At 55.2% G+C, this 12058-nt stretch overlaps 1 protein-coding gene across 5 annotated transcripts in view; it reads left to right on the top strand.

Moving 5' to 3' along the window:
* Positions 1-12058, top strand: part of ubap2l (ubiquitin associated protein 2-like) — a 34681-nt gene that overhangs the window by 18046 nt on the left and 4577 nt on the right. For 3 of the 5 annotated variants that reach the window (XM_035429523.1, XM_035429520.1, XM_035429522.1), the window contains 11 exons: positions 577-778; positions 1073-1112; positions 1715-1910; positions 3987-4056; positions 4530-4824; positions 5551-5639; positions 6560-6613; positions 7202-7283; positions 7704-7924; positions 8687-8792; positions 11197-11355. In XM_035429523.1, coding sequence (XP_035285414.1) covers positions 577-778; positions 1073-1112; positions 1715-1910; positions 3987-4056; positions 4530-4824; positions 5551-5639; positions 6560-6613; positions 7202-7283; positions 7704-7924; positions 8687-8792; positions 11197-11355 — 1514 coding nt within the window. The remainder of the gene's footprint in view (positions 1-576; positions 779-1072; positions 1113-1714; positions 1911-3986; positions 4057-4529; positions 4825-5550; positions 5640-6559; positions 6614-7201; positions 7284-7703; positions 7925-8686; positions 8793-11196; positions 11356-12058) is intronic. The other 2 variants (XM_035429524.1, XM_035429525.1) reach the window with 1 other exon arrangement.

Genomic DNA, 12058 nt, shown 5'->3' with positions numbered 1-12058 from the left:
TGCCTTCCCATGAGCCCCTGCTTCACTCCTCATGACTTCCATCAGGCGGGGTGCTGCAGAACTGGCTCAAATACTTTATTTAAAAATGCTTTACTGTAAGATGCCACTAATACCCCTTCAGGTTACAATAAGCAGAATGTAAACGCGATTTTCACGAGTGTTGAGAACTGAAAGCACCATTTTCACCAGTGTTGAGAACCGAAAGCACCATTTTCACCAGTGTTGAGAACCGAAAGCACCATTTTCACCAGTGTTGAGAACTGAAAGCAGCATTTTCACCAGTGTTGAGAACTGAAAGCACCATTTTCACCAGTGTTGAGAACTGAAAGCACCATTTTCACCAGTGTTGAGAACTGAAAGCACCATTTTCACCAGTGTTGAGAACCGAAAGCACCATTTTCACCAGTGTTGAGAACCGAAAGCACCATTTTCACCAGTGTTGAGAACTGAAAGCACCATTTTCACCAGTGTTGAGAACAGAAATCACTGTCCGCTTGTTGACTGAGGGACGCTGTATTGACACCACCTCTTCCTCCCTGTCCCCCCCCCCCCCCCCCCCCCCTCTCTCTCTCCCAGCGAATCGGCGCCCTCCATCCCCAACCAGGACCAAGCGTATCAGGGCGGCGGCCTCCCCGGGGGCGGGCCCTCGTACCCCTCTCAGGCGGGGTCGGCGGGAGGGGCGGGCCAGCCCGCGCTGTACGAGCAGAGGGCCACGCAGACGCGGCGCTACCCCCCCTCCGTCTCCTCCTCCCCACAGAAGGACATGCAGCCCAGCAAGGTGGGTGCAACCCCCCCCCCCCCCCCACCCACTCCGGTTTGAACCGGTTTTGATCCTCAGTGCGCATTCATAACGGCTTTCGCACCGTCCAGCAGCTCTGCTACTCGTAACCGCGGGCAACCGATGGCCCGCCAAGCAGCCATTGGCCGCTGATGGGAAAACTGCTAATGTGTAACCGTTCTAAGGACAGAAGTATTAAAATGAAACATTGCACACCTTTTCTTTGTGTGCTATTAACTCTATTAACTATGTGTCTCCTTCCCTCACGAATATAATGATGTTTTGCTCTGACAGAACGGGTTCGGCTCGATGCAGACGACGCAGTCGGTGGAAGGTGAGTTGCCGTCGGCGGCCGAGCCCGTGTTTGCCCCGGCGCCCCTGAGCTGTCCAGCCGGCGCAGAAAAATCGATGAAATTTTTTCCAGAAAATGTCTCGTTAAAAGGCTTCGTCACTGAGTCTTAATGAAAGTGAGCCTCGGCTCACGGCCTGGTTATTTTTACATTACATCACATTACAGGCATTTAGCAGACGCTCTTATCCAGAGAGACTTACACAACTTTTACATAGCACTTTACATTGTATCCATTTATACAGCTGGATATATACTGAAGCAATTCAGCAAGTACCTTGCTCGAGGGTACAACGGCAGTGTCCTTACCCGGGAATCGAACCTGCGACCTTTTGGTTACAAGCCCAGTTCCTTACGCACTGCGCTACACTGCCGCCATTCACTCCAGTGTGGCTCGTGCGCCAGCGGGCGGCCGTAACGAGGCCGATTTATCGACGTCTTAGCGCCGTACGTCCCGCTGAACGGCTACGCTTTCCCCAGAGAACGGCTCCAGGGCCCGGTGGAATGTTCTAAGTGTACTTGTGTGTAGGTGCAGGATCCAGCCTCTTTCTCGCCCCTCCCCTCCCCCTCGCCCCGCCCCCCCCCAGCCGCAGCAGGTTCTGCGGTCCCCGCGAAGCCGGTCTCCGACCCGACCGCCCCGGCTTCGGCGTCCGGCATGGCCTCTTTGACGGACGGCGCGGCCGGCCCCGCCTCTCTGATGACCGTGTCCAATCAGACGCCGCTCGGCACCTTGGGCCACGCCGAGGACTTGCCCCCTAACTCCGTCACCCAGCCCCAGCACAAGTAAGGCCACGCCCCCATAGACAAACAGGTGGGGGGGTGGGGGGGGCTGAAGCAGGGGTCGGGAACCCTGTTCTTGGAAGGTTGCTTATTTTAATGGGCCATAAATAGGAATTGTGCACTTAATTGTTCCATTGGCCTTTTCATTTACATTACAAGGCCAAAAGTATGTGGACACCTGACATCCAACATCTCATCCAAAATTATGGGCATTAATTTGCAGTTGGTCCACCCTTTGCTGCTATAACTACCGCCACTCTTCTGGGAAGGCTTTATACTAGATGTTGGAGCGTTGCTGCAGGGATTTGCTTCCATTCAGCCAGAAGAGCATTAGTGAGGTCAAGCACTGATTGGGTGATTAGGCCTGGCTCGCTGTTGGCTTTCCAATTGATCCCAAAGGTGTTGGATGGGGTTGAGGTCAGGGCCAGTCAAGTTCTTCCACACCGATCTCAACAAAACCATTTCTATGTGGACGTAACTGCTAGGGGGCATTGTCATGCTGAAACAGGAAAGGGCCTTCCCCAAACTGTTGGGGAAGCACAGAATCATCCAGAATGTGATTATATGCAGCAGCATTAAGATTTCCCTTCACTGGAACGAAGGGGCCGAGCCCAAACCACGAAAAACAGCCCCAGACCAAGGGGTGTCCAGATACTTTTGGTCATATTGTGGACATGGTGTGATATTTTGCTTATTCATTCTGAGGAGCTCATGACTGACAGCTTAGGACTGTTTGACTTGTCCCTGTATGGATGTTTTGCTGCAGTGCTGCCTGACCCTGTTCCTGGAAATCGGCCATCCTGCAGGTTTTCATTCCAACCCTAATTTGGCACACCTCATTATACTAATTGGCCTCTCAGCAACGCCTGTAGCTGTTGAACGAGGTGTGCTTTGGTAGGGTTGGAGTGAAGAACACAGAAAGGTAGATCTCCAGGAGCAGGGTTGGGTAGACCTGGCCTACAGGACAGTAGATCTCCAGGAGCAGGGTTGGGTAGCCCTGGCCTACAGGACAGTAGATCTCTAGGAGCAGGGTTGGGTAGCCCTGGCCTACAGGACAGTAGATTTCCAGGAGCAGGGTTGGGTAGCCCTGTCCTACAGGACAGTAGATCTCCAGGAGCAGGGTTGGGTAGCCCTGGCCTACAGGACAGTAGATCTCCAGGAGCAGGGTTGGGTAGCCCTGGCCTACAGGACAGTAGATCTCCAGGAGCAGGGTTGGGTAGCCCTGGCCTACAGGACAATAGATCTCCAGGAGCAGGGTTGGGTAGCCCTGGCCTACAGGACAGTAGATCTCCAGGATCAGGGTTGGGTAGCCCTGGCCTACAGGACAGTAGATCTCCAGGAGCAGGGTTGGGTAGCCCTGGCCTACAGGACAGTAGATCTCCAGGAGCAGGGTTGGGTAGCCCTGGCCTACAGGACAGTAGATCTCCAGGAGCAGGGTTGGGTAGCCCTGGCCTACAGGACAGTAGATCTCCTGGAGCAGGGTTGGGTAGCCCTGGCCTACAGGACAGTAGATTTCCAGGAGCAGGGTTAGGTAGCCCTGGCCTACAGGACAGTAGATCTCCAGGAGCAGGGTTGGGTAGCCCTGGCCTACAGGACAGTAGATTTCCAGGAGCAGGGTTGGGTAGCCCTGGCCTACAGGACAGTAGATCTCCAGGAGCAGGGTTGGGTAGCCCTGGCCTACAGGACAGTAGATTTCCAGGAGCAGGGTTAGGTAGCCCTGGCCTACAGGACAGTAGATCTCCAGGAGCAGGGTTGGGTAGCCCTGGCCTACAGGACAGTAGATTTCCAGGAGCAGGGTTGGGTAGCCCTGGCCTACAGGACAGTAGATTTCCATGAGCAGGGTTGGGTAGCCCCGTTTTGCTGTGCTGAAATCTGCGAGTGAATCGGTGTTGATGTACACAGCTAAGTGCACTAGTAGAGTAAGCGTTGGGAACAGGTTGACCTGACAAAGAACAGCCCTTGAACCCTGAACAAAAGAAAGTAAAGGACTATACGTTTATTTATTTTCCTCCTCCTCCTCCTCCCCCCCTCCCTCCCTCCCTCCCTCCCTCCTTCCTCCCCCCCCTCCCCCCCCCCCAGTGCACTCTCCACACAGCCGAACAGTCTCGCCCCCTCCTCCACGGTCCGGACGTCTAACTCCACGTTACTGGTGAGTCCATGAAACGGGCCCCATTTTAAACTTCCCGCGAGATGGAGATTCCTCTTTGTGTGGCTGTCTGTCCGATGCCACCCACTTAAATTCTCTGTTATTGGTCTCAGTTTGGTTTTCCGTGTTACTCCACACGTATTTGATGAGTTAAAGCAGCTAATTAGTTATCTCCCCTCACACAGTTACTTTGAAACAAGTTGCTGTTCAACCCTTTGAAGAGGAGGTTTTCGAGAATTTTTTTACCCCCCAAAATTCCATGTGTTCTAGAACTCCATTGCTATCAATTACCAGTAATTGTGACATCAGCATTAGAATGTTCAGTTCAGAACATTCTAATCACATATTTGTGACCTCACACGTTAAAGATTTGAAACCTGCAAGTCCCTGCATTTCAAGAGTCGGCATCAGTTTCACCACTGGAATAAAAAAGGTCATTTTAATGTTGTTTGTCTTTTTTTCTGCTTTCTCTTCAGCACTCTGGTGTGGACGGCGACCCCGGCCTGCACTCCTTCCCCTCGTCGGTCTCGGCCGTGGCCTCTTCCTCGGTCGCCTCCTCCTCCTCGGTGTCGGCGTCGGCCTCCCTCAGCGGCCCGCCCCCCTCGGTCACCACGGCGACGGCGCCGGCCGGCCTGGGCCCGGTCAGCGGCCTGGCCATCGGGCTCAGCAGCGCCGGCTCCATGGGCCCCCCCGCCTCCTCTGCCGCCGCCTCCTCGGCCGCTCCCCCCTCCTCCTCCACCTCCTCGTCACGCGCCTCGGTGGCCTCGTCAGGTAGGGCCACGCCCTCGACGCAAACCACACCCCCCAGGGCTCCCTCACTTTCTGAAAAAGCCATTTCAGAGCTGGGGAAAGTCATGATTATGGTCAGATTTTCCACTGTCCCAGGAAAAAAAAAAATATCATAGAAAAAAAAAAAGTTATAATGGAAGGAAGCAAATTTTTTGGGTTCATTGCTGACCTGCTAGCTTGCTTGCTCTTGCTCACGATTCTGAGCCAACATCTCCGTCCTCAGCGCTGATCTTGGAGGACTTACCACAGATACTTTGCCCGAACTAGATTGTCAGGTTTTCCATCTCCATACCGTTGAAGCTGAAACTTTGATGCACCTTAAGAATATTTATGAAGGCTGTTGCCAGGTACAGCACTGCGGCAGTGGGTGTTTTGTTTTGAACCTCCTGTAGTAGGAGAAGGGGGCAGAATGATTGCAGGAGCGGGTAATCTGGTTAGTCTACAGAATCTCTGTTAACCGCTGATGGGGTGGGGAAAAATATGGAATCCATTTCTGGTCTTGCTTAAAGTATAATCAGACTGAACGGGTGGGTCTTTTTTGGTTGCGTAGAGCTGTTACTCTTTACCTGGAGTTGATATTTGCATCGCGTGTAAATAATCTGGTCTGCGGTTAAGGATGATTCTGTTCTCCGGCGATGCTGTAGCTTCTAGAACGTCATCGTTTCTCTCTCCTGGTCTCCCCACCCCCCCCCCCTACCCCCCATGCAGGGAAAGCACCCCCAAACCTGCCTCCTGGAGTGCCCCCCCTCCTCCCCAACCCTTACATCATGGCCCCTGGACTCCTGCATGCCTATCCGGTGAGTACGACCCCCCCCTCCCCCCCACCCCCCCTCGTCTGGTCTCACCTGCGCACACTAAAGCGTAGGGTCTCACCTGTTTTAAACGGGGTGATGAGGTTTCGCATTCATAAAAGGGGTTCACCGTGGCAACTGCAGAAAATGTAGAATGTTTTTGGTGGCGGGACAAGGGGAGGACCTCAGTGGACGTTAGTTTTGCGAGTAGATTCCACGCGCCTGTTAGCTGCCGTTTTTTTACCCGTGTATTGCAGTTGCCCGAGTGCGGAGCGGCTTGGTCGGGTCATGTGGTCAGACCCAGGGGCCCCCTGGGTATTTGAGTCCAGGCTTGTGCGACCTGCGCTCGTAACGCCAGAGTTATCGCCCCGTCGTTTTACATCGTCTGTTCGTTCCGTTGCGTTAGCTTAGCAAGGCTCTCTTACCCAGAGTGACGTGACGATGTAGGAGAGCGTAAGTGCATTCGCTTATGCTTACGGCAGCGCCAGTCCTGGCTAACGGCGCTCCCACACCGGGCCGGAGCACGGCTGTGGGCGCTCGACCAGCTAGCGGCTAGCCAGGAAGCGAAAACGCAGGTCCCGCTAACGCTACGTCCTCACGCGCTCGGAAAAGCCGGGCATCGGAAAGAAAGGCGCCGACCGTAGCTCTGAACGTGCCGGTGGAATTTGCCTGAATTTGGGTAGAGTGCTGAACACGCCTAAAAGCCGTTTGGGTAAAAACGCGACACCGCAGGCAAAGCATCCGGTCCGACTGGTCGAGAGTTCTTAACCGCTTTTCCCGCCTTTTTTCCGGGCTCCTCCTTCGCTCTGGCTGCTGTGTCGGGGAGAAGTTGTGCGTACTACTTTTTTTTTGGGTCGATACAAAATGGCGTCCTCCCTAATCTCTGCTGCCTGTCTCCCTCCCCTCCCCCCCTCTCAACCCCCCAGCCCCAGGTGTACGGCTACGATGACCTGCAGATGCTGCAGACCAGGATCCCGCTGGTGAGTCCCGCGGCCGTTCGGGCTTCCGTCCGAGTCCCGCGCGCCCTCGGGGTCGCTAAGCAACCCGGCCGGTGGCGGGAGCGGGGCCGCCCGCGCTCCCGTTCAGGCCCGAGGAGCCGGGACGTCCCGACAGCTCCACACACACGTCCCAGCCCAACGCCCCTCAACGTCCCACGCGTACCTGCACACAGCTTACATTTGCATCACAATTTAGGCCTTTGGCTAACGTTTTCCCCAATAAGCAAATGTTCCCAAGCCGTAGAGCCCGGCCGACCGATTTCTCGAGCGCCGCTCACGGCGAGTTCGAGCGAAGGAAGGCCTGAGTTTGAAAATCGCCAGCATCCACCATGGCGATTCCATAAGACCGTAATGGTCAGACCGTGACTCCCCAGTGACGATAATCCTTCCTCACTGGAATTAGAGTGTGGAACAGAAGGTGGACATTTCTTTTGAATGAACCGTTGAACAGGCTTTTGTGATGGGGAGTGTACGTGTTTAAGATGTGGGTCAGTTGGTCTGTTTCTCTCCTCTCTGTATGACCTGCAAGCCCATGTTTTTTGTTTTGTTTGTTTTGTTTGTTGGTTTCAGGATTATTACAGCATCCCCTTTGCCACTCCCACCACGGCACTGACGGGCAGGGAAGGAAGCCTGACCAGCAACCCGTACTCCGGTAAAAAAAACAAAATATATATATATATATTAAAAACACTGTGTCTTAACCTGTACTCCAGTAAAAACACCCTCTGTCTCAGTCTGTACTCCGGTAAAAACACCCTCTGCCTCAACCTGTATTCCAGTAAAAACATTGTCTTTTTAGTCTCAGTTCTCTGCCATTTCACCTTTTTCCTGTGCCTCTTTCACACTTGAAGTGAAACACGGCACAGTGCCACCTTTCACTTGCAGCTTTCTGCTTCTGTTGTTCCTTTCCCTCTTTTCTCTTTCTCTCTCTCTCTGTTTCCCTTGTCCCTCTGTCCCTTTTTCTCCCCCCCTCTCCCTCCAGTTCTTTCTCTTCCCTCCGTCTCACTCTGTGATTGGTGCTCCTCTCCTTCCGCCTTCGTTAAACCACGCCTCTTGTCCCTCCCCCTCGCAGCGGGGGACCTGTCCAAATTTGGGCGTGGCGACGCCTCCTCCCCGGCCCCGTCCACCACGCTGGCGCAGCCGCAGCAGAGCCAGTCGCAGACGCACCACACGGCCCAGCAGCCCTTCCTCAACCCCGCCCTCCCGCCCGGCTACAGCTACACCAGCCTGCCCTACTACACGGGCGTGCCCGGCCTGCCCAGCACCTTCCAGTACGGCCCCGCCGTGTTCCCGGTGAGCCCCGAACCCCGAACCCTGAACCCTTCCTGTACTAGCCTGTCATGCTCCTGGTGACCCGTTAACCCCAAACCCCAGACCCTTCCAGTACGGGCCCGCCGTGTTCCCGGTGAGCCCCGAACCCTGAACCCTTCCTGTACTAGCCTGTCATGCTCCTGGTGACCCGTTAACCCCAAACCCCAGCACCTTCCAGTACGGGCCCGCCGTGTTCCCGGTGAGCCCCGAACCCCGAACCCTGAACCCTTCCTGTACTAGCCTGTCATGCTCCTGGTGACCCGTTAACCCCAAACCCCAGACCCTTCCAGTATGGGCCCGCCGTGTTGCCGTTCAGCCGCTAACCCTGAACCCAAACCCCAAACCCTTCCTGTACGGGCCTGTCATGTTCCCGGTGACCCACTAACCCTGAACCCTTAACTCTGAACCCTGAACCCTTCCAGTACGGGCCCGCCGTGTTCCCGGTGAGCCGCTAACCCTTAACCCTTAAACGTGAACCCTGAACCCCGAACCCTTCCAGTACAGGCCTTCTGTGTTCCCGGTGAGCCGCGTATCTGCCAACCCTAAGTGGGCGCTCTGCATTTGGAATGGCGCTCTCCAGCAGGAGGTAGCCCGCACTTCCTGTGCCCTCGAAGTATGCTTGGTGATGCGCACTTTGCCTGGTGTTAAGTGGACTTGGCCTCGTGCTTTGTTTGTGTTAGAAGAACACGTGACCTTTGACCTCCATTTAAACTTTTTTTTATTGGTTTGTTTGTCCCGGCCCAGGTGGCTCCTACCTCGTCGAAGCAGCACGGCGTGAACGTCGGCGTCAACGCCTCGGCCACGCCCTTCCAGCAGGCCAGCGGCTACGGTTCCCACGGATACAGCACTGGTGAGCGACGAACGCGGACGGCCTAGCGCCACGGCGACGCGAAACCCGCTGGCGATAAGAGCACCCGCGAACGTTCCGATGGACTCGCTGTCACTGTGTGTTTAACCTGCTACGTGCTAACTGGCTACGGAGTCAGAAATAAATGTTGCAAAGGGGGGCGGGGGAGGGGGGGTGCCTTAACGATCTTATTTGGGTCTTTCATTTGAAAGTTTGTTCAGCTACAGCAGAGTTTGTCAAGGTCTAATCGCCACTGGCACGTTTCTGTGGACAAGGAAGCAGTGAAACCTAGTCCAATTCGTGAGGGAGAGAAAGAGAGAGAGAGAGAGAGGGTTGTGGTGAGACATGCCGTTTGAATGAATTTACCTGCCGAGTGTCCAATTTCAGCGTGAAAATTGTACCATTTCTTCTTGTGGTCAGGTGTGTGTGTGTGTGTGTGTGTGCACTTCATGAAAATTAAATATTCTGTCAACTGTGGAGAACATGAATGTTCAGTTTTAAACCATTTCCTTTTTTTTTAATTTTTCATTTCTTTTGCCACTTCCAAAATGAATCTGACCGAGAAAAAATTCTTGAATGTTTCTTCTGTCCGAATGGGAGAAATGTATAGTTTTTTTTTGTTGTTGTTTTTTTTCTTCCTGTTCTGCTTCGTTGTGGTGAACCGCTTTGCCACCTTTTGAAGGTCTGATGGCTCATTCAGCGAAGACCAAACTTTAAGTCATTGGTGAACGCTTCACACTGCTGTGTTATAATGGTGTGATTGTAAGAAGGTGCAATTAAAAGTGACCTGAAACCATGCCTGGAAGTGTTAACTGGCTGAGCTGGTTTGCTTGTAATTTCCACTGATCTTTACATTACACTTCGTTCCCTAACACTGCTGCAGACTTTGGGCAGTTGCTTAGTGCGGTGTCCAAAAAAAACAAAAGGCATCTTAACTACTTAAACCTGTGAATGTAGTCCAACAAACTGTAGACGGCACATAAGGTCTAGTTCCAGTGTTACGGTGCTGACCAATCAGGGGACTAGCTGCCGCCCTCTGCTCCAGCACTGCCTCCTGATTGGTCAGTTCAGTTGGCCAATTGAATGAAAGAGTCCAGGGGGAATCCATCTGTGCGTTTAGTTAAAGGGGCAGGGAGGGTAAGGGCCATGAATATTTCATTTGTGCTTCTCTTCCATTGGCGGCAGGGTGGTTCGTGGGTGGAGTCAGAAGGGGGGGGGGGGTGTGGCGATGTTTCCGACCCCTTGGAGAGGGCCCAGGGGTGGTTTTTATGGCGCCTTCCCCACTGTACACTGCTTGCTTCTCTCTCTCTTTCACACTCACTCACTCTCTTTCACTGTTTTGTCACTAGCATTTTTTCTCTCTTCTCCTTCGTCTCAGTCACTCCTTCAGTTCATTTGGCCTTCTCTACCTCTCCCTCAGTCTCCCTGACTCTGTGTTTACATAAATCTGTCTGTCCACGTCTCTTTCTCTCTCTCGCTCACCTCATCCGCATTCCGGTCTCATCGCTCTGCCTCCATTTCTTAACAGTGCAGCCTCTCTTCCTTTCTGTCCTTCGCTGCTCTCACTCCATTTCAGTCCCCCCCCCCCCCCAATACTGCATTCCGCTCTCCCTTCCTCCTTTGGCCAGTTCCCTCCATCCCACTCTCTCTGTCGTACAGCTTTTCACTTTCCGTTCCTCTGTCGCTCACAGTGTCTGCCCGGAGTCTTCCCAGAGTGCCGTGCAGGAGGACTCTGCCCGGCAGACTCTTCCCAGAATGTACTGCGGGAGGACTGTCTGGCAGACAGATCCCACAGTGCAGTGCAGGAGGACTGTGCCCGGCAGACTCTTCCCACAGTGCTGGAGGACTCTATCTGGCAGATGCTTCCCAGAATGCACTGCAGGAAGACCCTGACTGGCAGATTTTTCCCACAGTGCTGTGCAGGAGGACTGTGCTCGGCAGACTCTTCCCACAGTGCAGTGCAGGAGGACTGTGCCCGGCAGACTCTTCCCACAGTGCAGTGCAGGAGGACTGTGCCCGGCAGACTCTTCCCACAGTGCAGTGCAGGAGGACTGTGCCCGGCAGACCCTTCCCACAGTGCAGTGCAGGAGGACTGTGCCCGGCAGACCCTTCACCACAGTGCAGTGCAGGAGGACTGTGCCCGGCAGACTCTTCCCACAGTGCTGTGCAGAAGGACTGTGCCCGGCAGACCCTTCGCACAGTGCTGTGCAGGAGGACTGTGCCCGGCAGACTCTTCCCACAGTGCTGTGCAGGAGGACTGTGCCCGGCAGACCCTTCCCACAGTGCTGTGCAGGAGGACTGTGCCCGGCAGACTCTTCCCACAGTGCAGCGCAGCAGTGCTTGGTTGGCTGTGTGCTTGGCGGGTGTCTAACGCGGGGGGGGGCCGGGGCTCTGTGTGGTGTTGCAGGCTATGAGGACATGAGCCAGCCGTCTGGGAGTGGGGATTTCTGTAAGGGTGGATATAATACTGCTGTCGCTGCCGCTGCTGCCGCCGCCGCCGCCGCTGCCGCCGCCGCCGCTTCCGCGCAAAACAAGCCGGCCAGCTCCGTCACCGGGCCTGGAGTCGGTGAGTCCCCGCCCCCCCCGCCACGCCACACCCTGCCACGCCCCGCCACGCCACGCCCCTCGCCTACCGCCTCTCCCCTCTGTCCGGCTGTGGGATCCTCACACGCGCACCCCAATAGCCCTTTTCCAGTCTCGTCGCACCTTCTTTCCTTTTTTTTTTGGTCCCCTTTTTTTTCTTCCCCCCCCCCCCCCCCCCCCCCCCACCCCACCCACCCCTCTGGCTATATTTCCATATTGCCTCCTCCCCCTGCCCTCCAGCTGTGAAACTAACACGCACGGTCTTCCACACCCCCGCCACCCCCCCCCCCCCCCCCCCCCCCCCCGGCACGCGATGCTCGCTCCTCGAGCTCGGGCGGGGACCCGGCCGCCACCGTCGCAGCGGAGCGGAGCGGGGGCGCCCTCGCGGGAACGAAGCTCGGGACGAAGCCTCCAGCAGAGCGGCGAAGCTTCTCTCCGAATCGCTCCTGGACCCAGCCAGAGTGCCTCCTTACAGAAATAAAGGCCTCCTCTGGCTACTCCTAATGGGCACTGAGCTGCCCCAGCCGGATCACGCATCTTCAGTCCTGCTGCGTTTGGGTTTCCCTTTAATACCACACACACACCCCCATCGCTGCCTCTCCTGTGCGGTCCTGCTGCGTTTGGGTTTCCCTTTAACACCACACACCCCCATCGCTGCCTCTCCTGTGCGGTGTGGCTGCGTTTGG

This window comes from Anguilla anguilla, chromosome 8 (assembly GCF_013347855.1).
Source record: "Anguilla anguilla isolate fAngAng1 chromosome 8, fAngAng1.pri, whole genome shotgun sequence".
NCBI lineage: Eukaryota > Metazoa > Chordata > Actinopteri > Anguilliformes > Anguillidae > Anguilla > Anguilla anguilla.
Note: the sequence above shows the minus strand (reverse complement) of the source record. Positions and strands in the feature narration are given on the sequence as shown.